At 38.3% G+C, this 25,431-nt stretch overlaps 2 protein-coding genes and 1 pseudogene across 3 annotated transcripts; 2 read left to right on the forward strand and 1 right to left on the reverse strand.

Annotated features, from left to right (window-relative positions):
- The first annotated feature begins 3,701 nt into the window (after positions 1-3,701).
- LOC148725407 (ephrin type-A receptor 4-like) lies at positions 3,702-23,963 on the forward strand (annotated as a pseudogene). Its single transcript, XR_015991103.1, has 14 exons — positions 3,702-3,758; positions 4,505-5,148; positions 5,825-5,868; positions 6,358-6,720; positions 14,038-14,134; positions 16,117-16,424; positions 16,605-16,658; positions 17,110-17,166; positions 17,284-17,471; positions 17,762-17,881; positions 18,027-18,095; positions 18,523-18,574; positions 23,597-23,693; positions 23,861-23,963. The product of XR_015991103.1 is annotated as an ephrin type-A receptor 4-like (transcript).
- On the forward strand, positions 18,749-19,914 carry LOC148725408 (uncharacterized). The gene is made up of 2 exons (XM_088731840.1): positions 18,749-18,951; positions 19,308-19,914. Exons 1-2 carry the CDS (start codon positions 18,830-18,832, stop codon positions 19,912-19,914), a joined length of 729 nt encoding a protein of 242 aa, XP_088587966.1. The 5' UTR covers positions 18,749-18,829.
- LOC148725409 (uncharacterized) lies at positions 21,407-22,840 on the reverse strand. Its single transcript, XM_088731839.1, has 2 exons — positions 22,644-22,840; positions 21,407-22,504 (listed from the first exon to the last, which is right to left on the reverse strand). The coding sequence occupies exons 1-2, from the start codon at positions 22,815-22,817 to the stop codon at positions 21,734-21,736; spliced, it is 945 nt and encodes a 314-aa protein (XP_088587965.1). The 5' UTR covers positions 22,818-22,840; the 3' UTR covers positions 21,407-21,733.
- Positions 23,964-25,431: the final 1,468 nt, after the last annotated feature.

Below are 25,431 nucleotides of genomic sequence, written 5' to 3' on the forward strand. Positions count from 1 at the left end.
CTTTTGTTCATTGTCCTCTACATTTGATATTGGCAAATATGTACATTTAGGCGGCCAAACCACAGACAATATTCATTAGATGGGCTCTATTCTGTTCAACTCTAGCATTTGGGTATTGCTGCTCAGTATCATGATCCTTATCATCCCCATCAAGGAAGTGACCATCATCAAAATCATTTTTAAGTAAACAGAGATTGCGCAAAACACCTGCAGCAATTATATTGTTAACTTCCAGTTCAAGATCAAGTTGATCCAGAAATAGAAGCCTTCTCCATCGCCCTTTGAGAAGAGATATTGCCTTCTCTGTTTTCTGGCGAAGCGAAGAAAGGACTCACTTAAACCTTCTTTGATGGACAGTTAAATGGCCATTGTCTCTGTAGGGTGTTATGAGCCACCTAGAGGAGGATAATATCAAACATGTTAGCTCTATGTAATCTCAAGTGTATGAATTGTGCATGTTGTAGATGCATGTGGATCACAATCAGAACAACAAATGCATAAAGCAGTCCATTTCTTCTGGAACTGTCATATTAAAAAACGCTAAAATCTCCGAATCAGTTGAAGAAAGTAACTAGGGTACTAGCTGAAAATTAGGGTTTCTTGTATTTCAGCCTACAAGTGTTATACTAGGACTCTAGTACAACAGTTCAGCTAGAGACCAGATATTTGATTCATGATTACCTTATTAACAATGGATACCCTCCATCCCTCAGTACATGATCATCACCAGGAAGTTTATGTGCAGCTGTTCGCCACAGCTCAGAATATGAGTGCCATCGACTACTCCAGAAACGCCAGGGAATCCCCCTTCTTCCTTAAAAGATTAATTTATGTCTTGCATCTGACTTCCTGTAGATTTTTGCTTTCAAAATAATACATCAGTCATGTTATTTTGACCCTGATTTAAAATTAAATAATGAAACATATGCTCTTATTTGCTTACCATGACTTACCAGTTGGCCATTTGATGTATTGCCCACAAAGGTTAATAGTTACCTGCACGACTCTTCGGAAAACCCTGTCGACACTACTGGATGTGGGATCGAAACGATCTGCCACAGCCCGAACCGATTCTTGATTGGCTATCCTCCACAGAAACGCTAGGATTTGCTTTTGTGGAGCAATGACTGGTCGTCCAGACGAATTATTTGTATTTGTCCAGTTTGCATTATTTCTCGCGAGAGAAGTTCGCAAGTTTCTCTCGTCATGCGGAATTGAAATAATGCTTGAATTCGTCGGGTAAATATCCAGGCAGAGTTTGCTCAAAATAATCTTGCATGCGAGTTAAATTTCTGCGCATGAAGAAGCATGCAGCACTTAAAACAATCAGTTCACCACTGTCTTCCAAATATCGCCGAGTAAATGGAAATCATCTTGTAACTCAAAAGCCAAGAATAGTGGCCCTAATTCGCAATTTTAAATCTTGGCGGGAAATGTGCCCGTTTGGGAATGGAATGAGATAGTTGGAAAATACCGTTCCATTCGACATAAGAACATTTCGGTAATTCGCCGGTAACAAAACGAAAAAGGGCCTGGGACTGAAACTGCGATCGCAAAGCATGCATGGATTGTTTGGCTGGACAGAAATCAAAATGGCGTCCATTGCGAATGATAGTAAGCTCTCAGAAACTAAAGAAGAAGGCTTTATTTTAACTGAAGACGATATACCTGGGGCTGTTTTGCAAAACAGAAATGTAGAGGCATGCAGTGTGGTACAGCTAAAGCGCTGGCTGATTTGTAGGGGAGCGAAAACAAGTGGTAAAAAGTCAGCTTTAGTCAGCAGGTAAAGGGTCAAATTCAGCTTTTTCGTAGCTCTTTCTTTTGCTCACATAAAAACCATTAATATTTCTGATGGAAAACATATTCACTTAAAGATTTTATACATTAAATCGTCTGCTTAGAACTCCATTAACATTATTTAAAATCGTTTTGCATAGGCTGAAACACTATGTAGAAAATGGCCTTGACAAGAAATATCTTAGAGACCCCGACAACGGCGCTAATATTATGAAGAAAAAAGCAGATCTTGGTTTGCTTGATAAGAGAGAGCCTCAAACAAATGGAAAATTTCCAAAAGAAGGTTTCAACTCTGATCTCAATGCTCTCCCTAAAGTGTCATTTGGAACCATCTGGCGTTACATGATCGACTCAGTTGACTCAAAAAAACAACTCTCAACTGCTAAACCTCTTGTAAAGGGGTTCAATTTTTATAAGTCTGGGAACGTACATTCTATTCACCATTTAAAGGAAAGTGGGAAGCACTTTATAAAGAGCCAAGTTCTCCCATCAATGAAAAAGAACTTAATATACCAATGTCAAATAGTAATGTCAAGTATTGGAGGAGTACTCAAAGCATATTGTGGTTGCCCAGCAGGAATAGACGGAAGATGTAATCATGTGTCTGCAACTCTCTTTGCCTTGGCTGAATATTGCAAAGAAAGAGAGTCGTATTCGCACCAAAGTCATTATGAATTCCTGGAATGCTGATAGTGCTCTAGGTCTGCCAGGTTGTTTTGTACTTTCTAAGTCACAGTATATTCTTTCATAATTGTAGCTTATATTCTTAGCTGAGTCTTTCACTAGGTTGTAACACATCATTAACATTTCATAATCAGAGAGTCCAGTGTAGAATGCAATGTCATCAGGATTATCTTTGTACTTCTCAATATTAAAAACTTCACTATTACTTGAAATAAAGTTCAAATGTTTGTTTTCTTTTGTTAACTGGTCACATTTATCTCTCAATTTTTTGTTTTCCTCTTTGAGTTTAGATACCTCATTCAATACCTCTTCCAATGATGCCAAATCTATGTCAGTTTGAGTGTGTTTAGAAAGATATTGATGTTGTTCTTCTCGAAAATTATTCAGTATTTCCTCAGGTTGAACTTCTCTCGTATAGTATGGATCCTCGTGCAGTGATTCAGTCGAGGTCGGTGTTGTTTGGGTTACAATGTTGGCATTGTTGTCAGAGTAACTGCTGTCAGTATCAGTAGTAGATACAACAACTGATGAGACTTTCCTTTTCTTTGGCACAAAGTCATGCTTAAAGATTTCTCTCCTTGATTTTCTCTCTTTTGTCCATGGAAATATTGTTGGCAGATGATTTCTGCTGAGTTTTTGGCCACCTTCGAAGTGTTCAGAACAGATTCTCGTTTGGGAAGAATCCAGCTTTAGCGATTCGTTTCTAAGCGATACTTTGTAGTATTTCCGAGCCTTTTCGCACTTGGGAATCCTGTAATATTCCAGATTTGGTTTGTTTCTAAAGTTGTTGGTACACTGGGGCACACAACAGTTAAAATGATGTGGCATTTTCCTTCAAAACAGCTTTGAATTAGTCTCTTTTGAACAGGATAAATTACAACACATGTATGTCAACATGTCTTCCTGTCCAGCCAATCAATCCATGCATGCTTTGCGATCGACATTCGATCCCAGGCCCTTTTTCGTTTTGTTACCGGCGAATTAAAACCGGAATTTTTGGTCGAATGGAACGCGCCAAATTTATTTGAACTTCGAACTTCGTTGCTGAGAAAATCATGTCTAAAAAACGGAAAAGAAATCAAAGATAGTGGAGATTGTTTCTGTTCGTATTTTTACCTTGATCTATAATTTTACTACTGTGGCGTATTTTGCGCGTTCCATTGCGTTAATATGGCAAAATGACGTAATAATGGAGTAGTAACATGCCTTATCAAACCTAAATGGAACGCGACTACATAGAAAAGAAAGGTGCGCCATGGACAACTAAAAGCTTTGCTGTCTGTAGACAATGTCTAGCTTAGAAGTGATCAAAAGATTCTTTCTCCGTCCCAAGCACACTTGAAACAGGTTTATATTGCTACTGAAACTTCAAAGAACTGTTTATTGCTCGGTGGAAATATCGACTAATATTTGCATTGGAGCGCCAAAAGAAACGTACCCAAAACCTTTAACACCGCGACTACCAACCCCCAACCAGCGGTCTCGTTGGATACTTCGAAAAACGTGACTACATTTTTCTTCATAACTGTAACTAATTGAGTAATTAAAAATTATTTTTTAGCTTTCTTTGTTTTACTATAAAGATCAGCATATCAAGTATGCAAAGGCAAGAAGGAAGTCATTACCCACTTGAACTTAGATCGTCACACTGATTTATGATTAAAAACACAGATAAAAAAAATGTTCTACAAAACAAATGAGGAGCCTTTGTTTTCCATACATTCCTGTCATAATTAAGAAGTCGAGAAAGAAAACTTTCTCAGTGTTTTTGCATTTACACCTTGAATTTTTCATGACTGAAAGTCACAATGACATAATAACTTGGTGAGGAATTGTCTTAAAAAAGTCCTTACTTCTCATAAAATGAAGACAGTTTAGTGGCATGTGGCATTTTTTTTTAAGTATATAGGTTTCAAATTCTAAGCTTTTCTGACAGTCCCCATCTATTAGTCTAAACACAATAAAGCGCTGGCCGGCCTGAAAATCTAATGGATTGAAATGCTATTTTACTGATTTTAAACAGTGTCACAAATCACAAGATAGTCATACTGGGAACCCAAGGTACTCAATCTGTGATGTCACCGGCCAACAACCAAATACCTGGCTTAGAAGTAATCCTATTACAGTCCCAAGTACAGTAAAAAAAGGTTTATAGTACTATTAAATACAGTATAAGGAACTGTACAAAGGTTGGCGGAGATAATTACTGTAGAGAATATTTCGACTTTTACCTGTACCAGTCTGAGGATCAGCGGTACCTGACCCTCTTAGAAAAAATGCCAGTTATGAAAAAAATTGCGGAAATAACTACGCTGAACCTTGGTTTCACTGTTAGAGAAGCAAAAACTTTTATTGTCAACGTTAAAGGAGTGCACATGGTTCTGGCTTTTCATAACCAAGGTTCATGTAACATCATTTACTCTGTAAAGGTCAGTTATTATGTCTGCCCGGAATATACTGTTGTTGGTGGCTTGGTGTCTTTACCACGCTCCACAGCTCCCGCAAACAAGTCGGTACCAGTTCAAGGTAGTTGTGTTACAAATTCCGTCTACCATCAAGGTATTCTGAGTGTGGACTGCCACAACAATGGCGTTCGGAACATTAGTTCACTTAAGGGAAGATGTATTTGCAAGGAGGACATGGAGAATAGTAAAGGAGAATGCGAAGGTAATATTATGGCTTGCAACCTCACGATATTAAGTGCAACAACAACAAGGCCATTTAAATTGCAACACAATTACAGTTGGCATATACAAGATACATAGATTAAGTTCAACCTTACAGAGGAACCCCAAAAGTTTCTTTCTTCCCAGGTCAAATTATCGAAGTTAAGCCCTATGGACACTTTTTTTAGACTCATTGAATTTGTGCGTGAAGTGGTTTGAGAGTAATGGCTTTGAATAATAATTTTGTCTTTATATCAGGTTATTTTAGAGTTGATAGCTGCTCTCAATTAGCTTGCTGTATGGCTTGATATGCTAAAAAGGGAAAGAAAGTAATCGTTATCGTCATTGCTTCAACGACTAGAATATGGGCAAGATATTTCTATTCCCGGAAAAATAGTTGATGAAGTCAAAGCCCGAATAAACTATCACGCGGTAGTATAGTCGACTTTGACTATAAACTATGTCGTATTTTTTGTGCTCGAACATTAAAAAGCCTAATGTATTGCCAAGAACGACTTATATCTCTGAAGCAACATTTAACTGCTGTGATGATATTGGTTTTCTCCACTTTCTCAGATAACCCATAGAGAAATAATTAAATTGTCGAGTTCAACTCAACACTTCCGTGCTTCTTTAAGATGAAGGAAAAAAATGGGTGTATTTTATTGAACTTTCAGATTGTGCAAAAGATACAACGACCAGAATGGCTTTAAACGCTCAGGTACGGATAAAGAGATTTTGTGACCCTGAATTTCGTAGATGTTTCCGTTCAAGAATATAATGCACGGAACATTTTCGGGGTTTGAATGGTACCTGTCCTGTTGAACTTAAACGGTTAATTCGAGTCTTGCTGTCTTGAACTTAAGACTGTGAGTGCATCGCCATAGTCAAGGATATCTCGAAGTTCTTCTTCACTTGGGATGAACTTTTTTACATTTCCGTAAGATAATCGCCCACACATATTTATCTGGCAATACTATCATTTCTATTGTATCAGCAAATTTTGAACAACGCAACTCCGTATCATAACCATATATCATAAATATATCCTTAAGAATTGCTCAGACAGACTCACATGAAAAAATTTTAATACATATCTTAAGTAGGAATAGGTTATGGCTTATTTCAATGCGAGGTTGTATACACTTCATTACTGAGGCGGAAAAAAAAACATTTCATAACATCTTCTAATAAGTATGTGTGTGTTTAGTCATACCATCAGCCCCAAGAATTTTCCAAGTTATTTTTGTTAACAAAAGGGCATTGGAGTTAAAGTGGCAGCCTCCCGCAGTAACCGGTGATCAGACCCACGTGTTTTATGACGTTGACTGCCGTAAGCCGCGTGAAGGTGAAAACAACAAGAAATGCGGAGATAAACCTTGCGGGAGTGACGTTATCTTCATACCAAGAAAGGATGACTTGAATTTTACCCACGTTACTGTTGGAAATCTATCTCCATTTATAAACTACACCGTGAAAATCTATGCCAGAAACCGAGTAAGCGAAGTGGCGAAAAGAAAACACGGAATTGAGAGAAACTATGCGGAAATAATTGTAAGGATAAACAGACCTAGCGCCTGTTTCTCGATGGACCCGGTAACTCAATGGACCCGAAAAGATTTTTTTTTTTTGCTGTACTTTGTTCAAGATCGATATCAGTGACTTTTTGAATTTCAAACAATAAAGATATCAGGAAACGAAAAAGATTGAACTTGTTTTGGAACTAAAAAATTAACATCCCTTGACTTCGGTTCGATTAGTGAGGCTTTCAAGAAACAGACTCTAGGTGAGCAAGTTCTTGCATTAGATAGGACATCACACCCGTCAGTTCTAATCAAACAGTTTATCTCTCATTGTGCTCAAATAAAGTCCTGTAGAATTGTATCCTTTTAACGCTGATGAATACGAAAGTTCTAAAATTCACTCGACTACTTCATAAATCTTAAAGCAGGAACATCAAACACATAACAGTGCCGATACGTTTCATGCCTCCTTTGCTTTTAAAAGAAAAAGAAAAACCGTGTCTGTCGAAAATTCCACTTAGCATTCCTAAACAGGATATTTTCTAGATCGTTTACATGAGAAACGAGTTATCACGCGCTTTAAGGAATGTTTTTTTTTTTTTTCAACGAAAAGTTAAATTATTGCATTGCGCAATAGAAAGTAGTTATATAAAGTCTAGTTAAGGTATGTTGGACAGAAAAATCAAGGTCAGTGAGGATTCAAATGATGTATAACGTCGAGTTATAGTACTTAAGCTTAAAAAATTCAAATACGAAGATTGTAATTGAGCGAAAAGGTTTTTAAGATTAAAAGCTGCTTCGATACAGTTAAAGTTAACCTCAGTCGATCAATCAATCAATCAATCAATTTATTAAAGTCAGAGCGTGGGATTGAGGTTGCGCTCAGTATCTGAGCCAGAGGCTCCTGTATAAAACGCAGGACAAAAACAGAATAAAATAAATAAATGAACAATTGTTATCTAACTATAATAAACTAGAAAATATTTAGTAGTAAATACATACTCATCAAGCCTAAAATTGTCACATGAACATTGAAAACAATTTACCATTGGCAATAATTACACAGACAACTAGTCCTTATATTTAAAAGATTAATAGATTCCAAATTTTTATGAAATGCATTTAAATTGGGTGACTATTTAATGTATGTAGGTAGCTTATTCCATAAGTGAGTAATCTTATAAGTAAAAGAATTATGGAAATACTGGTTGTTATAGGAGGGCTGAACAAGGTTACAACCACCTCCCCTTAAGTTATAATGTGAAACACGGAACTCAAAGAAATCAGAAATATAACTAGGTCTATTTCCCTTAAGAGGCTGTCCACGAGAGAACCATGCAAACCATGCAGAAGGTGCTACGGGCTAGATCCCAGAATTGGAATATATTCTGTGTGTAAGTATACTTGGGTGCACTATTTTCAAATATGTAATGATTGGGGTCCAAGCTCCTTTCCTTTATGTATACGAGGGGGGGTCCCTTCGTGAGATCATTTTTACTGTTATAGAAGGCCGAAATTTCCTGAAGTTTACATGTCTCGGTCATCACTAATTTTCGACGTGAGTGATAAATGAGTACCCGGCGGTCTAACTGAATGATTTAACTTCGAATACACGTATAAACCTGAAAGATTGAGGCTTTTTACTTCTCGTGATCGTGTACTAACTGAAGGACAGTTCAACGTTTTTCTGAAAGCTAGAAAAATATTGCATTTTTTAAATTATTTCTAAAATTTCTCGCAAACCTTACAACTAATCTAATAAAGGTTCTGTTAAGAGAATAACCTAGAGTTTTGTTTTACGCTTTCAAAAGTCTGGGTATTGTGAAAGTATGGACACTTAAGCCTCGGAACTATGACAAAATATGAGCCAACACAATCGTTTTATTAAAAGTTGCCAAAAAATATACAGAACAGGATACTTAATTTATCGCTCAAAAACACAACATGACACTTGAAAAAGATACCTCTGCGGCTGAGAAAGGCTAAAGGGAATAATTTTCCTGCTGTTATCCCAGTAAAAAATCTTCTCTCTTCGACGAAATGATGTTACTTCGTCGTGTAGCTCGATGTATTGATAGTGTTCTACTTACCACATCTTTGCTTCGAGCCCGCGAACCATGAGGTTTGCGATTCTTTGGTGGGAAAGATTTCTTTGGCGGGAAAGCGCGAAAGTTCAGTACAGCTGTATAAAACATTTGAATTCATACACGAAGTTGCTAATCTATAATGTAGAAGACAGGGTCATATGCTTGTTTAACATTTTCTTCTATGGCTGCAAGTCTAACTTGCTCGTTTTCGAAACACTCGTCGATATCATGTGGCAATTCGAAGAACAATCGTAACACCAAAGAGTACTTGCCACTCGAGCTCCGTAGTTGCAGGAGAGATATAACCAGTCAACTTCAACGGTTGAGAACATCTCAAGCAAACATCAAAAGTGATTGGCAGCTGATACTTTTGAGAGCTGGGTTATTTGATGAAGATGGTGAAACGCTCACAATACGTCCCCTGCACAGAGATATTTTTGGCACTATCTGGAATTCGAGTAGACCAGTTACAAAATGCTATCATCTACTTCATGTCCGAAATAGGGCTAAGCCTGAAAGAGGGATTTCGTTGGACATTTCCAAAGAGATTCAAGTTTACTGGGGAGTTCTTGTTTTTTCAAATTCTAGGTATATACATAGGTGCAGAAATTACATTTAGAAGAAAGAGGGAAAAGAGAAACACAAATACTTCAGGTGAGTATATATTAATCTCAAAAGTGGTTCAGTTGGTCACACGAATTCAATAATTCAGCAAAGTCTGAATTATTTAATGACGGAGTTTACCCGCTCAGCTCCTTGTTCTTGTGGTAGAGTAGATCCAGTGGTTCGCCAGTTGAATATACCTTGGACGGAAGCTGCACCAAGCACACAGCCGGATATTACAGACAGAAGGAAAAGAGATCGTTGAAGTGACTTTGCATTGCCTTACTCCGGGGCAAGCCATGGAATCACTTTGTCAACGCTGTCAAACCGGTTTCTTTTCCCTTGGGAGGTCAACCTTCTTTAGTATCTTACAGGTACGTATGAAAACATAATCATGATTCAAAATCAGAAGAAGAGCAAAAGAAGAAAGAAAACTTTTAGGGTTTTTATATTCTTTTAACTCACGTAAATGATATCACGAAGAAATCATTATATGCATTGTGTCATGTTTCTTAGTTTAAAGTACTTCTTCGGCTAGCTTAACTGAAAATTACTTAAGGCAGATTAAGGTGGGGATTTCAAAGAGCAAAAGCTCTGGATGAGAAAAACAGAGAAATATGAACACGAAGAGAAAAATATAACAAAATGTCGTTATTGTATAAATTTGTGCAACATCACAAAAGCAGTCTTTGACAGGACTTGACAACATCGCTACAGAGAGATCGCACGCCTTCGATACACTCGAAGACGTAGTAAACAGGCCAGGAAAGTTAGGCAAGCTCAGATTAATTTAAGTTTTGTCCCCGAGAGGCCCGTATCTTCCCATTTTGTTTCTATATAATGATATTTTTCAGTGTACCTTTAACACTCAAACTGCCCAGCCTCGTAGGCCGATTTAATTTTTCGAATTTCTATTTCTTCTTTAAGGTTTGTCGAGACCATTTTTTTAAAGGATATATTTGTGCAATTTTAACAAACGCCTGGCCTCTTAAAGCAATTGAGCATGCATGAGAGGCTTTATCTTAAATATTTGTAAATAAAAGAAAATGGGAATTAACATTAGTATGCCTTTTTAAAGATAAATGATCAGCCTGGGTTCAGGATGTTAAAGATCGCTTGAAAGCTGGCAAAGCTGGTAAAAACTACCTTAAAACAAACTTCCAGATCCACGTTACTGAAGAAAGCCAGCGTGCTGATCATTGCCGGATATTTGCGTTCACGTCTGACCCTGAAGATCATCACTGCGAGCATGAGCACACGAAATCATTTCAAAGCTGCGACAATATCTAGAATGTTCTTGATGAATTAGAACTGGTATTGTCCTCAAGAGACCTTCACTTTAGGTGAACGATTACTGATACCATGTTCCTATAGTCTTCCTCTTTCAAAACCACTGAGAAAACGTCGATTGTGTCAAATTACTTCCTAAGAAATCGTTTTCGTCGACTTGGAAAGATTAGTAAGGTATTTAAATTGTAGTCAAAATCAAAGAAAGAAGAACTGGCATGCTGTTGCATCTATTTATGAGAAAACGCTTCCGGAAATAAAGCAGAAGTCACCTGAGATTTTCGAGGCGTTTGCACGTCATGTAGTGATAACGCTGGATGTTATTACTGTGCTCTTTTGTTGCTAAGTATTCATTGGTATCGGTCAACGTACAGGTGTAACTACAACCCGATACGACTTCAGTGAATCAAATAGTGGCAAAGATATATGCAATCACCATATTTCTCCTTTGAAAAGTCATATACGCCAGTGCGTCAATGCAGGAAATGATGTTGAGAAGGCAGAAGATATGAAGAAAGCAATAGATTCTTACTTCGGAGTTAGAATTTGCCGTGCAGCAGTTGTAAAGGTGGACACTAGCGCACAGGATCTGCATAATTCAATGGTGGAGAAGGAAAGTTCGTTCGTTACGATAAGCTGATGAAGAGGGGGACCAGCCAGGGAAGCATCCGATTGGAGGTCATTGAGCCGTTCACATCTTCGCATGTGTCAATTGGCTTCTTGTACAAAAATAGCAAATCCAAGGAAAACAAAAGTGAACATTATGAATTCAGTTGCTCTCAACCAAGTTGCATCAAGTTATTCAAAACGACCGCAGCTTTCCAAAACCACCAGGACTTTGGCAAGCACATTTTTCAAACTCGAAAGGATTCCATGCATGACAGTATTAAGCGTAAATGGGCTAAAGCATGCACCAACATACGGCTTTGGTATATTCCATGTAAATAAGAACCTTGAAGGATTGAGCCAAGAAGAGTGCAGAGAGTACCCCACCGCTGAGCCTGGTTGGGCCTTGAAGAAAAATAAGAAGACCGTGCGATTTTCAGAATATGTCAAAGAGTACCCCCTTAAACTGTTCTAGATGGATAAGAGAGAGGAAATAAGAGCGGCCCTGCCGTTGTTGCCTCAAACTTGAAGTCACTTCGTGGACCAGATGGCGTATAATTGTTTTCTTTTACAGACTGGCTCAGCTGCAACAAGTTACATCATACTTTTCACGTCTCCCACCGGTCGCTTAGAGTGGGAAGCTTTCTTTAAAAAATAAGACTGTTAGAGGAAGAATATATATTCGATGCCCTTGTTGAGAGAGGAGAACGAGAGTCCATGCGAGAAAAAATTTTTCAGGTTGTGGACTTATAGAAGGAACTTTCAGACCATTGAGAAAAAGATGGAGCGGAGCTAATAAGCCAGCTAAAGCGGAGATACCTGTTACCAATGGTCGTTATCACGCGTGCTCTCCAAGGGCACTTCATAAGAATAACCACATTTTTCTGAAAAATTTTTGTTAAAGACTTAAATTTATCCCCATCTCCACACACGGGGCTCTGCAACCAATTTTCAGATCTATTTCTTTCTACGTTATGTGATATTGGAAGATGTCTTGGCTCTTAATCATTGTATACAACGAAGAGCTCTTTGTATCACCTTATAATGCTATAAAATAAATTTAAGAAAAGCTTACCCTTTGCCAGACAAAGAAAAAATACGAAATTTGTAAATGACATCAAAGCAAACCATCTTCGAAAGCATCAAGCAAAAGAACACTTTTCGTTCATTACACAAACCACTTTTTTACCCCAGGTCAGTTTCTCATTGCAGGCGCATAAGGCAATATAGCGGATGAAAAGTGAAAGAGTCGTGGTTGAGTTATGGCCGTTCTGTCGTAATCTTTATGTTGTCAATTTAAATATCAAAATGGGCATTAGAGTACTGGCCTTCTCAACAACACCAAATCTGAGAAATAAGTCGCAGCTTGTGTTTTATCGCAGTACTCAGTCTTTCCGAACCGAAACGGAATGTGCACTTTTGGACGGTTTTATGGCAGATATAATCCCGTGGAAACATAACAATGTACAGAGGAGGTTAGAATCTGCTATTGAGAAGTTTTTCTTGCAATTTATTTCAAAAGTATCCCGGAAATGTAACTAATTGTCATGAATTGTAATATTATCTTAATTGAGTCAGTAATACGATCGGTGAGCAACTGGTGACCAGTAAAACCTCCGTATTTCTCTCAAACTATTGCGATACCCAGAAGTTTTTTTATAGCAGAGAAAAAGACAATACCTCTGCGTAAAGTATCAAGTATTTCATTTTACTTGAAGCTCTGCGAGAACTTTTTAACTTTTTTTTGAAAACTCAAGAAATTTGCATAATTTTTACTCATGAGCATATGTCATGTTAAAAAATGCTATGGAAAATGTAATAAAGAAGAGTGACACTAATTATGTTGTTATTGTTTAAGAGTGTATACATGGTAGTTTGTGAGAATTTTGTTTCACCTGGATTGCTGTACAATTTTCCAGAAATGTCATTGAAAAAAACACAAAATTTGAACATATTTTAGTGTAGATTTGGCCGTTCAAGGGTACCCCCCTGAAAAAAGAGAAAAGAAAGAAGCTTGAACAAAACTAATACCATACCTACCAATACCTCACCAAGTTATGCCTATGTGGAAAGTTTGAGCTAATTCTGTGATGTGCACTGTACAGTAGCACTTTTTGCATGGTTTTCTCATGGATAGCATCTTAATACATTTATGTAGTAATGAAAGTGATTGTTCATATCTTCTAAATTCCAAAGAGTTCATTCAAGTGAAGTGTAAACAATAGTGAGATACACGACGTTGGAAAAAGAAAGTTTAGTACCACTCCTTGTTCCAAATGTTTCGCTCTGGGGAGGAAAACTGTGAAGATCGTTTCGATTTCTTATCCTTAGGTATTTGGTGTGGAGACGTTAACACCGAGAGGTTTGTTTGTAAATCGTATGAACCGTCAATCTACTCGTAACTATGACTCAATTGAACTCTCCGTAGAAGTACTCCAGTTTGACATGTTCTATCCAGTGACAGCTTCTACTTTAGCACAAAAAGGAAATCATCCAGGGCATTTTTACATCATTCGTCTTTACGCTTGGCCACACTGATGCCAAAGAAACCTAGTTGAAGACCACTATGAGTAGGTTCTGTCACGCGGCCATCATTCAGCTTCAAAGACGAAAAACATTTAAATGAAGACGCCTGCGTAGAATAAACTAAAAAGGAACGAGGATGAGTTGGGATGTTCAGGATTACCAAGTGTTTCAAATGACAAAATTTTTGTCTGGTATAACCATGATTGAGATCCTTGTCCAAGTGAAATAAATGTAACATTCATCCGTTTTCTCGTACAGATTCCAGGGTGAATTTGTATCTCAAAATCGTCTATGGACTGGCTGGTTTAGTCGCACTTTGCATTGCGTCTTTCACCTGTTTCATCACGTACAGCAGGTTAATGCGGAAAAAACTAATGAAATTCAAATGAGGATACCATTCCTGGAAAGTACCAAGATATAAATAATACCAGTAGCTGACAGAATGATAAAAGCATTTTTTCGATAAAAGTGTTGTGTTCCATCCTTTCAGCTTCACCAAAATAATAATTTCTCCAGTGGCATTAACTATTTTCAATTTTGTACGACTTTTTTCAGAAGCAACCGTTGACGAAATGTAGACGAAACATCCACCAACGAGGTGAGGGTGAGTTGCAATATCATGCCATTCACATCTTTTAAAGTGCCTATGACACGAAATATTTTTATGGGTTTACTGTTTGATAGTTGTACTCTTAGTCTGAAATGATAGACCTAAGCGCCCAGGGAGTTCTCCTTGATCATTTAACGTAGTAAAAAAACTTAGAAGACTATAAAGACACGTCGGCAACTATGGTGGAGTAATGAGAAATTGGAAAGAGGAAACGAACGTTTTGCGTGGCCGGAGCGGCAAATGATGTTAACCATAGAAATAATACACATACACAGGGTATTTCTACGCAGTACTTTCCGAGGGATATAGCTGTAGGGCCAAAATTTGTGATAAAAGTCAAGCACTTTCCTGAGCTGACCAACATCCTGTCGCCTGAATAGTGCGAAACCAATGCGAAACGAGCGGGCCGTAAATCCTCTCCAACTTGGGTTTGCGGAAATCCACCTCACGAGCTATTAATTCCCTCCTGCCCTCAAGAAACTAAAAGTAGCAACAATAGCAATGTCATCGTGACAATTGCAGTGCAACGAGATAAATTGTGAAACACAAACATTGATGAATTACTTGTGGATGACGAATACAAGCGCTGCATACGCAATGGTTATTGACATCACTGATGTCCGTTATTTCCCAGTGAGCAAAATGGGTTCTCAGCAATGCTGCACTTAGTCTAAAGAAGTTTTCCTCTACAAAAATCCCTACTTGAGATAAACTTGAATCATATGACTATTGCCTCACTCGTTTTCCGTTTGACCGGCTCCGCGATGATAGCCTCTGTCTTTGCAAACTCGGATGAAAGGAGCAACTCGCAAAAAAACTTCCCGGTGACTTCTCGGCGAAAGATCATCGCGCCTCGTGATGCAGCAGATTCTTTCGATAATGCAACGCAACGGACTAAACATTCAGTCACGGGAGTTGATTTTCTAATATCTGACCCGATCACCACGGGCGAGAAACCGTCTTTGTTAGTCTTCGTCCACGAAATCTCCGTTTGATGCTCGCGGTTCTCTTTCGTAAGGCTTGACCGTACTAATAACTTCCATTTCTTCGTTACTACTTCGGTACGATGAATTACAACTCTCGGTTGAGCTTACTGAAGGTAGGTATACGTTGCTATCAGACACTATTTCAAGAGTATTTCAATGCTGACTAATACAAAAAGATGTGAGAATTTTGGTCAGTATTGTTGTCTTCTTCCTCTGATAATCCTTCGCTTGAAGCACGCGGTTCTCCTTCGTAGGGCTGAATCGAACCCGCGACTTCCATTTCTTCTCTACTGATTGAAGAAGATGTAGTACTGCTATCAGTGGAGCTTGCCGAAGATAGACTTGTGTCGCTATTGGGCATTAATCTTAGCGTATTTCGACGCTAACTATTCATACAAAATTACAAGAGAAGAGAGAGATTGTAAGTGTCAGATGAGTGTTTTCACAGTTTTCTACGTCATAACCCGTAAATTCGTTCCTAGTCTTTTAGACTCTTTAAAGTCAAAATAGGAGGTCGTTTGGGCCCGAACAAACCGGCTTTTACTTTTTTTTTTTTTCAATTTTTTTCTATCGCAATTGGTTTTTTCATATATTAAGCCAAGTATAAAAGCAACAAATTTCTTGTCATAGGCACTTTAAGGTAGCATTACCATGTACGATTTGCCGACGTTGATTTTGATATGAAATAAGTGACGGGTTAAAAATTAACGGCCGTTTGTTAAATCTGCAAAGCATTGGTAGGTGGTGGGAAAACAAAAATTCATTATCCATTTTTACGTATTTAACTCAAGCACATCGCCGAGTTAAACATAAGCTGTCTTTGAATGGATTTGCATGATTTACTCACTACTCAGGTCACAACTAAGAATCTTTACATAGAAGTGGCAACGAGTTCTGTCGCTGAAAGGCAAAAATCGGATGACTTTAGACTTGATCGAGATCAAATAACAACAATAAAGGTACTCGGCGGGGGGGGGGGGCAACTTTGGTCAAGCCCAAAGCCGTTTACAAATCTTTAAAATCTGAAGTGGCGGCTAAGTCATTGAAAGGTACCACTTATTTTATTTATCTATTTATTTATTTCCTTGGGAAAGACGGAAAAATTCTAACAACTTACTACCTAGCGCAGAACTTGAGAACCATTTAGCCATATAAAGTAAAGGATATGAAAAGTTCTTAGGTCAAACTCTCAGTAATTGTTATCGTTTCAATCGTCACTCATGTTCTAGACAACGCCAAAAAGAAAAACCTACAGAATATGTTGACTGAATTAGATCTCATTGAAGAACGTAGGAAATGTCATCGATGTATCTATACATACAAGTGTATTAATGGCGAAATTAATCATTCTTTAGACATTGTAAGAAAGAGTGATATGCACTCCTACAATACGCGCAATAACGATGCTATAAAGCTACCCAAAATCAAATACAATTGGGGAAAACATCGTTCGCGGTATCACTGTTTCAAAGACTTTAATGAGTTAGAGAGAACTGTAAGAAACTCAGTAAGTTTGCCATTTTTTAAGAAGTGTCTCTTTTCTGCTTTTTACAATTAAGTATTTTTTTTAATTAATCTTTGCAGTGTATATGTTGTAATAATTTTTATATTTCGATTTTAGCTCAAATTTTTATATTTTAATTGTATTTTTATATAATACACATCTATTATCTAAGACCTCTATATAAACCACTATTGTGGTGGAGCTTCGTAATAAAAGGTTGTTATTATTATAAACCTTGAAGCCTCATCCCCATGTTGTGGGACTCATTGGCTGTTGTATTGAAAAAGGTATTTGACATTTTACTTGAATTCGGTTGGCTGATATCTTGTTTACCGACTAGTTTCCAATTCATGGAATGTGTAACTCATTGAACTGACTGATTCAAAACCCTATCAAAATTCTAGAACCACTTCTCATAGTGTTAGAGTATTTACCATATGGTGACTTTTTGGGATATCTGCATAACAGCAGAGCAATCGAGAATCCTTACAACACCGGAGAAAAAAGACCAAGCGCGACAATCACAGAAAAGGACCTTTTGTCCTTTGCATGGATGATCGCCGATGGTATAAGCTATTTGTCAACAATGAAGGTAAATCATACCATACATATCCCACTGAAGTATCTAAAATCTCATTACATTTTGAAGTCATGTGTAAAGTAAAAATTATACAACGAATCACCACAATGCAACTCTCACTATATCACTCGATGACGAATGAGTTTCAATCATCTCTTGGCTTTCATGTCTCTGGTCGCACTTAAATAGGCTACCACGACAGGTGACACAAAACAATAGAAACAAGCGATTTTAGAGACAGTGGTTTCCTCAAAATATTTGGGGTAATAAGCTTGCGTTATTGTGCTGTGTTTTGTGTTTAGATTGTTCATCGTGATTTAGCAGCTCGCAATGTCTTAGTTGGGGACGAAAAATTGTGTAAGATTTCAGACTTTGGTTTAGCGCGTGGTTTGGAAGGAGATATATATACGAGAAAAACTCAGGTGAGTAGCAAAAATATTTCAATTTGAATATAACCAACGATCGTTATTTTTGCACTTGTTACAAATTGACAAAAAAGATTTATCATTTATTAGTTTTCTTTTGTTTGAAATTATATTAAAGCTTTATGTGATTATTCTTTTCAAGGCTCGTCTTCCAGCCAAGTGGATGCCCACGGAATCTCTTTTCTATGGCAGATCTACCACCATGAGCGACATGTATGTTGTTTTAAATTAATATTCCAAACCATCTCTGGCTGGAAACTTAGAAACCGTACGTTCAGCAGGTTAAAGTACCAATGCTTTGATTTCCTAGTAATGTTTGGTTCTGCTTTACTTTGCTCTATGATTGATTCAGAGAGATCGCGCCACCTTCCAAACAGCGATTAAAAACCACAATTAATTACCACTTGGTAATTCGCGTTTTCCTACGCTTCATGAAGTTGTATGTTTTTTTTTTTTACACTTAACGTTTTGATAGCTTCATGTAATTAATATCTCCCTCTGCTCTGATTGGCTGCTTTGATTGTTTTGTTTTGTTTTTTTTTATTATTATTTTTACGATACTCAGTAGAAACTACTCTGACTACAAAAATAGTAAAAAGGTAAATGATTAAAATTGCTTTTGCCTTTCTGTCCTAAACATATGGTCTTACAGGATAGCGATGTGGGAGGTATTTACCATAGAGTCCTAAAGTGCTTACGTCACGTTTCCATAGCACCGGAATTCTGTGGTCTAAACAAACCAATATGGCGTCCCTAGCATGACACATTGTCGTTGACCTCGAGCATTTCAAGAGCTATAATAGCGCATTTTATCCTCCAATAATAAAAATAAGATAAAGATAATCAAGATAACCTTTGGCCTTACTATTGAAGAGTATAATAAGCGGACAAAAGCACCTGGTGAGCAATAATTCGAGTCAAAACGCCACGGAGACGAAGTTTGTGATGGGCCAGTGTTTTCATCCAGATTGCAATCACACATCTGAAAGCCACTGCTGCCGATTCTTTTCGTTTCCAGACCAGAAAAAACATAAAACACTCTATGATAAGTGGATATCATTTGTAAGGTGAGAATTTTTCGAAAAATATATATTTCGATGCTGTACCATCGATTAGAAATAGCTGTTTTTTTTTATCTCAAACTGATTCACGATTAGCTGTTTCTCTTTCTTGTCTTATTTGTTTTCTCGCGGCTTTGCCTTTCCTTGTCTTCAGTCTTGATCTAAGATTATTTAGTTACTAAAAAACTATATGATAGTTGTGAGTATCAAAGCTGTTACACTAACTAGTATTAAGTAACAAGCTCAGAGAAATACTCGCTTCGCATTCACGTCTTAGACTACAAGGCTAAGCATGTGACCAACTAAACTTTGGGTTTTTTAAGCGCAAGTATAGTAACTGCTTCTGTCTTTTTCTGTTATAGGAGAGGAGATAGAAAGCCCAGCAAACATTCGCGACTTTGCAGTTGTCACTTTAAAGATGGGCGAAAAGAAAATATGCCAACCATCAGTGACAGAAACAGGCACAAGCTGTTTGATAGTTTGGACTTGCTGCCAGGTACAGGACCAACACCTCCCAGTACACCTACCCCCAAGAAAAAACGGAAAGTGTCTGCCGAGCCCACGAAATTACCAACTGTAGCATCTGTGCTTGAAGAGATTAAAGAGAACTCTGAACCATGTTCCACTGAATGCTCACAAGAGGAAAAGACAAGTTCCAAAGAAGCTCTGCTGTCAATAGAGCTTGACATGACTTCAACAGAACTTGCTAAACACAAGGAAATGTCAAGTTACTATAGTGCACACTACTCTGCTAAGAGCTTGAGCCCTGAGGTGATACGGATGGAGACAGGTCTACCCACTAAGGATGTCTTTGATATTGTTGTGGGATATGTTTCAAGATTCAAGGGTGAAATAAACTATTATGCTGGATGGAAGGTTGAGGTGATCACACTTGAGGACCAGATATTTATCACTCTGATGAAACTGAAACAAAATTATACCAATCTACATTTAGCCCAGTTGTTTTGATGCAGTGTTGCAACTGTTGCTAACATACTACTAACTTTTGTCCACGTTCTGCATTCTCTCCTGTTCAAAGACATCATGACAACCGTGCCATCTAGAGAAAAGAACAAGATGTGTTTGCCATCCTCTTTCACTGAGTACAGCAGTTGCCGCATTGTGATTGATTGTACAGACATTGAAATTGCTGCACCTAAGCTCATGTCCCAGCAGAATGCTACATATTCCAGCTACAGGGGAATGAACTCTTTCAAGGTCATTATAGGGGTTGCCCCAAATGGAGTTATAACCTATGTTAGTGATCTTTTTCCTGGCTCAGTCAGTGACAAGGTCATGGTTAAAGAGTCTGGGTTTTGTAAACATTTGAGTGCTGGTGATCTTGTTCTGGCAGACAAAGGTTTTCTCATCAGCGATGTAGTTCCAAGAGGTGTTTTAGTGAACATACCACCATTTCTCAACAATGGAAAGTTTACAGAGAGTGAGGCAAGGGCGACAAAATCAATAGCTCGATGTCGCATCCACGTAGAGTGTGCAAATGCAAGACTTAAGAGTTTTCGCATCCTTGGCTTCATCCCAGCATTTTTGAGGTGCCATGCTGACAAGCTATGCCAACTGTGCTCAGCTCTTGTTAATTTGCAGTATCCATTGATCAAGGATGGCTGCGAAGACTTTGAAATTGACTGAGTAGAACTTTTTTTCAACTAAATTATAGTACAATGAGTTTTTAATATTACTTTTGTATTACTAGAAGCCCTACTGTAACAGATCAAATGGCATTGACATAGCTTTGGTCAAAAATATGATGTGGTCAGTTTTACATTTTTCTGATATTCATCTCCTATATGTTCATTAATACAAACTACTATGTGTTCTGTGAAAATAGATTATAATGAAATCCAGTGACATTCTTAAATTGTCATTTCAACAAAATCCAGGTCAGGGGCATGTGACCAGTATGGAATTCTTTTGTCCAGTAGTTCCAAGTGTGAAAGTCGTGCTGGCTTAAAGGTTTTACTTTTGTGTCTGTGAAGCTGGGAGCCTGAGTCCAGGTGTATAAAACTAAAGCCACACTTAAATTAGCTTAAGGGATGGTGAGAGGTAGTCAGAAAAAATAACCTGTGTCTGCATGGATTTTGTTTTGGCTCCCTCCCCTTCCCTTTGCATTGCTATGCAAGCCTACTTAAGTGTGGCATAAGTTTTATTCACCTGGGCCCTGTTGAGTAACCAGGATAAGTGTTACCAGCTACCAGTAGCTATTGGTTGCAAAAAAAAAATTGTTTAAGCTTGCTTTCAGGAAGAATGTAATTTATTATTAAGTTATTATGCTAAATGGAAAAATGTGGGTTCTTTATCTTGTGTCTCTATCTGAGTGTAGAATATGTAATGTTATATTAAGAAATTAATGTATGAAATTTAAAAAAAATACCTTTTAACATTAGCTATTGCCTATTTACATTAGCTCCCATTTCCCCCCCCCCCCCCCCCCTCCTACTATGATTATGTCCAGCATATGTGCACCACTTTTCAAAGTTCTCCCTCGGTAATCTTTGGGAATAGTTGATGAAAGTAAAAATCACTCAAGATAGTAATATTGTGCTCCCAAGATTCATCTCGTTCAATCTTGATAACTACACTATCCTCTGTGGTCCATACAACAAAGTAGCAGAATTTGCGCTTTGTCAGGAACATCTGGCCTTGACACTGATGCCAGTAAACATGTGTGGTAGACAGCGTATAATTCCCTTCCTTCTCCCCCAAGTAAAAGTCTTTGTGCCCACAAGCTTCCTTGATTGTCGCATTTCGATGTGTGTAGGGGCACTTACACTCAATTACCGTCTCCCACAAGTCCATCAGGGGAAGCACCCAGAGCTCCCGACTCGTGTAGCCAGAGGCCGGTCTGTACAGGTGTAAAGTTTGTGATGTTGGTGAAGGATTTCAGGGCCTCAGTCTCATTGTCCTGTCCCCATGCAATTGCTTTAACTCCACTCAAGTTGTATTCCCCAAGTAGTCGCTTGATAAGAGACGGTGTAACTCTTTTTGCCTGGAGGACGGAGCCAAAATTACTGGCAGTCAGGCGGCCTCTACGAGCTTGGTGCCATGCAGGGCTGTTTCGCTGGCCAGCCGTGAGGGTGCTCACAACATTTATGGTTCTCTCCTCTACTTTGGCATTCTCAATCAAGTACTCTAATTGTTTTTCCTTCGTAGATGCCATAAGGAAACCTTCTGAGTAAATGATATCCTCAATCGTCTTGATCGGGAGAGGGGTAGCAGGTTGTGGTTCGGGACTCAAGATCCAGCAGGTCCCTGTAAATTTGCCATAGCGCTTTAGTTCGCTGTACAGCCACATCCGATCTTCTCGGCTACGATCGCGCGCCAAAGGGCTGTAATCCTTCTTCTTCGGTGGCGCTTGAAACATCTGGCTTGCAGACTGTACGCTTTCTGCCTTTCGCTTTCGTTTCCATTGGCATTCCAGGTCCGTCCTGCTAAGGTTATGGATGCCATAAATAAATATGGCTGCCGCGTGACTGCACTTGAACTCGCCGTGAGGACACTCGCATTCTGTGTTTTTTATTTCAAGGTTTTCATCGAGATAAATCTGATAAAAAGATAATTCGAAACAGACACGTAAGTTGCAATATATATTCCGCAATATAAACGTTAAATTGGAGGTGAAATCGGGGTTGGGAGCTCTTCGAATTGAACATACGTGTTGTGATCCCAAATTGGCAACTTACTGTGACTTTGTAGTCCGTATTTTTCATGCTTGCTTGGACTTCACCTTTGATGACTCCTCTGGAATAAATAAAGCTTTGGACATGGTCGGATTTGAAGTGGTTTTCTCCGCGATCAAGCGATTTGCGCTCTCCAGAAAAGAAAGAAACGAGTGAGCATATCGATAAAGACGCCATCTTTGAAGTATGAGTTTAAACTGTTTAGACCAGAAAAAAATGCTGTCATGGCAACGTGACGTCACACTTTAGGACTCTATTGGTATGTGGATATGTGGATAGCTGTGGAGAAGAACTCTAAGGCTACATAAAAATAAGATTTTTGCCGCCCTTTTTGCAGCCTCTCGCTTAAGTCTTGATCCTCACTGATTTTGTACTTCCTTTTATATCAAGACATTTGATCACTACTGATGCACAAACAATGGAATCTCTTTATCAGGGTTTTCATATATTCAGCCGAAACGTATCAAACCCCTTGGGACCTTCTAAGACGATCAAGACATTATCGCTCAAATGAGTTCCATCTATAATTGTCGGGATTGCCGGAAAACGTTTAAAGGTGCACTGTCGTGAAACAGAAATCTCTTTTTAAAGGAGCTAATATGATGGGAATTGTGAGATCATGAGGATTCCATTGGCTTGATCGTCTGAGGAGGGTTTCGATAGAAACTGTGCTATATTTCATGTGCAGAGCAGTTTTGTTGTTTCACGAAAATCTAAAGGATCATGTGGAGACAAAGGAGCCTTTCAATCGTTAAACAAAACTTCCTGAGAATTTTCCATCAAAAAGAACCATTTGGTACATTTGCTTTCCTGTTGGAATAGAGAGAGCGTAAGTTTTCCAACCAAAGAAAGACCCCCTGGCTTTACATTTGGGCCAGTGATGGTACAGTGTATGTATTTTAAACGGAAGCCTAGAAGTATTTTTTTATACAAACAACGTCATATATTATTGTCAGGTGAATCACCATATCCCGGAGTAAATTCTAGAGAAGTTGCTGGCTTACTGCAGACAGAATACCGCATGCCTACGCCATCTCACATCTCACAAGAACTTTGAGTAGTTTAAGAGCTCTTTCATCACACCTTTTAAAAATCAGTATTTCGAAAAACGGCACAGATAAGAATTGGGTATTTCAGAATCCAATTTCAAACGACAGTAAGAAAAAATCCCGTGAATTAAAAGTACCGTAAGAAAAATACAGTTGCGATTATTATTTCAGGTACTCCATTTTGACCAATTGTTGGAAAGAGCAACCAAAAAACAGACCAACATTTTTATGGCTCTGCTCAGCGATCAAAGGATCGATTATTGGATGGTTATAGGATTCGTCTGTCTGTCTTCCTTGAACATATCCTATTTTCTTGTCATTTTGCTTAGTATTGTTGCAATTTTCATCTTTGTTTGAGAAAATCCCTATTAGGAAGTCTCGTTCCAGCAATGTTCTACTTGAACATAAAGTTTGCAACCATAGAAATGTAGGGTATTTTAGGATATAAAAAATTGATGGGAGGGGAGGGCGGAAATGGCATGATTATTGCATTTTGGGAGAAGAAACGAGAACAGTAAAAAAAAAAACACCGCTACACTTCTCACTCACATAGTTCTGTAATAATCTCATTTCAGCGCAGCGAGCTAGCTTCATAAGTTCAGTTTTTTTAAATTGTGGAGTTATATCTCGATTTCTCAGGCCCTTTTCTTTTTCTTTAGCACTGTCTCTCGAATCCAGATATCGTTCCCCCAACACTTCAACACTTTGTATCCTTATACTTCCATGTTCATTAGTATCTCGCGCCATTTTGGGAGTTACAAGGAAATGGTAAATGACAATAACGATTAAAGCCGGAAAAGGATTACTCCTTTCTTTAATGAAACGATTGTGATTGGCAGAACTTTGACGAAAGGAACCAATTTTAGTCTATTGACTGAGGAAGAAACTTTAAGACTAGGAATGATTTTGGAAATTTGCTCGGCAGAGTTCTCTAACTTTTTATTCGAGCCATGTCTCAAATTTCTTATCTGTTTTCTAGACATCTGTGAACTTGGAAGTCTACGATAGTGAAGAGTTTATCAAATTTGATGTGACAAACGAAGAGTTTGCCCAATTTCTACAATAAAGACTGGAACGGTTTTATATCAGTGAAAGAGCCCTATAACTTTTCTTTGTTTTGTAACTAAACTATTATTGTTTTGCTTCCTTATTTCAGTTTTTTAAATCTACATCACGTCTTTGCGTAAAGACTCGGTCAAACACACGCAACATTTCAACGCAATTTATTGCAACATTGTTGGATCGTGTTGGGAAATGTTGTGAAGGAGCTGGCCATACGCGCACATCTTGCAACATCCAAAAATGTTAGAACAAAAATTTGACCATTTTCTTCCGACACCATGCAACATCTTGCAACTTGTCGCAAGAAGTTGTTGCAGAGTGGCCTAACGAGTGCAACATGTTACGCGCAACAACGTTGCAAAATTTTGCGTTGTAATGTCGTGTGCGTTTTGCCAGACATTAACAGGTTCTCATAACGAGAATAAATACGGCTTTTTAGCAAGTTTGAAGGTAAGATCTGGACGTGTAGGTTGCCATTTGGAATCTCGTGGCGTTCTACTTTCTTACCGCCTCCCGGTTAGCTCAATGGATAGAGCGCTGGACTGTTGTGCGGGAGGTCGAGGGTTCGAGCCCCGGCCGGACCAACACTCAGGGTCTTAAAATAATTGAGAAGAATTTGCTAACTTTCTATAACATCAAGAAATGGTTAGATATTCTAGTCTTCTCGGATAGGGACGAAT

The sequence above is a fragment of the Stylophora pistillata genome, chromosome 8 (assembly GCF_964205215.1).
Source record: "Stylophora pistillata chromosome 8, jaStyPist1.2, whole genome shotgun sequence".
In the NCBI taxonomy this organism is placed as follows: Eukaryota; Metazoa; Cnidaria; class Anthozoa; order Scleractinia; family Pocilloporidae; genus Stylophora; species Stylophora pistillata.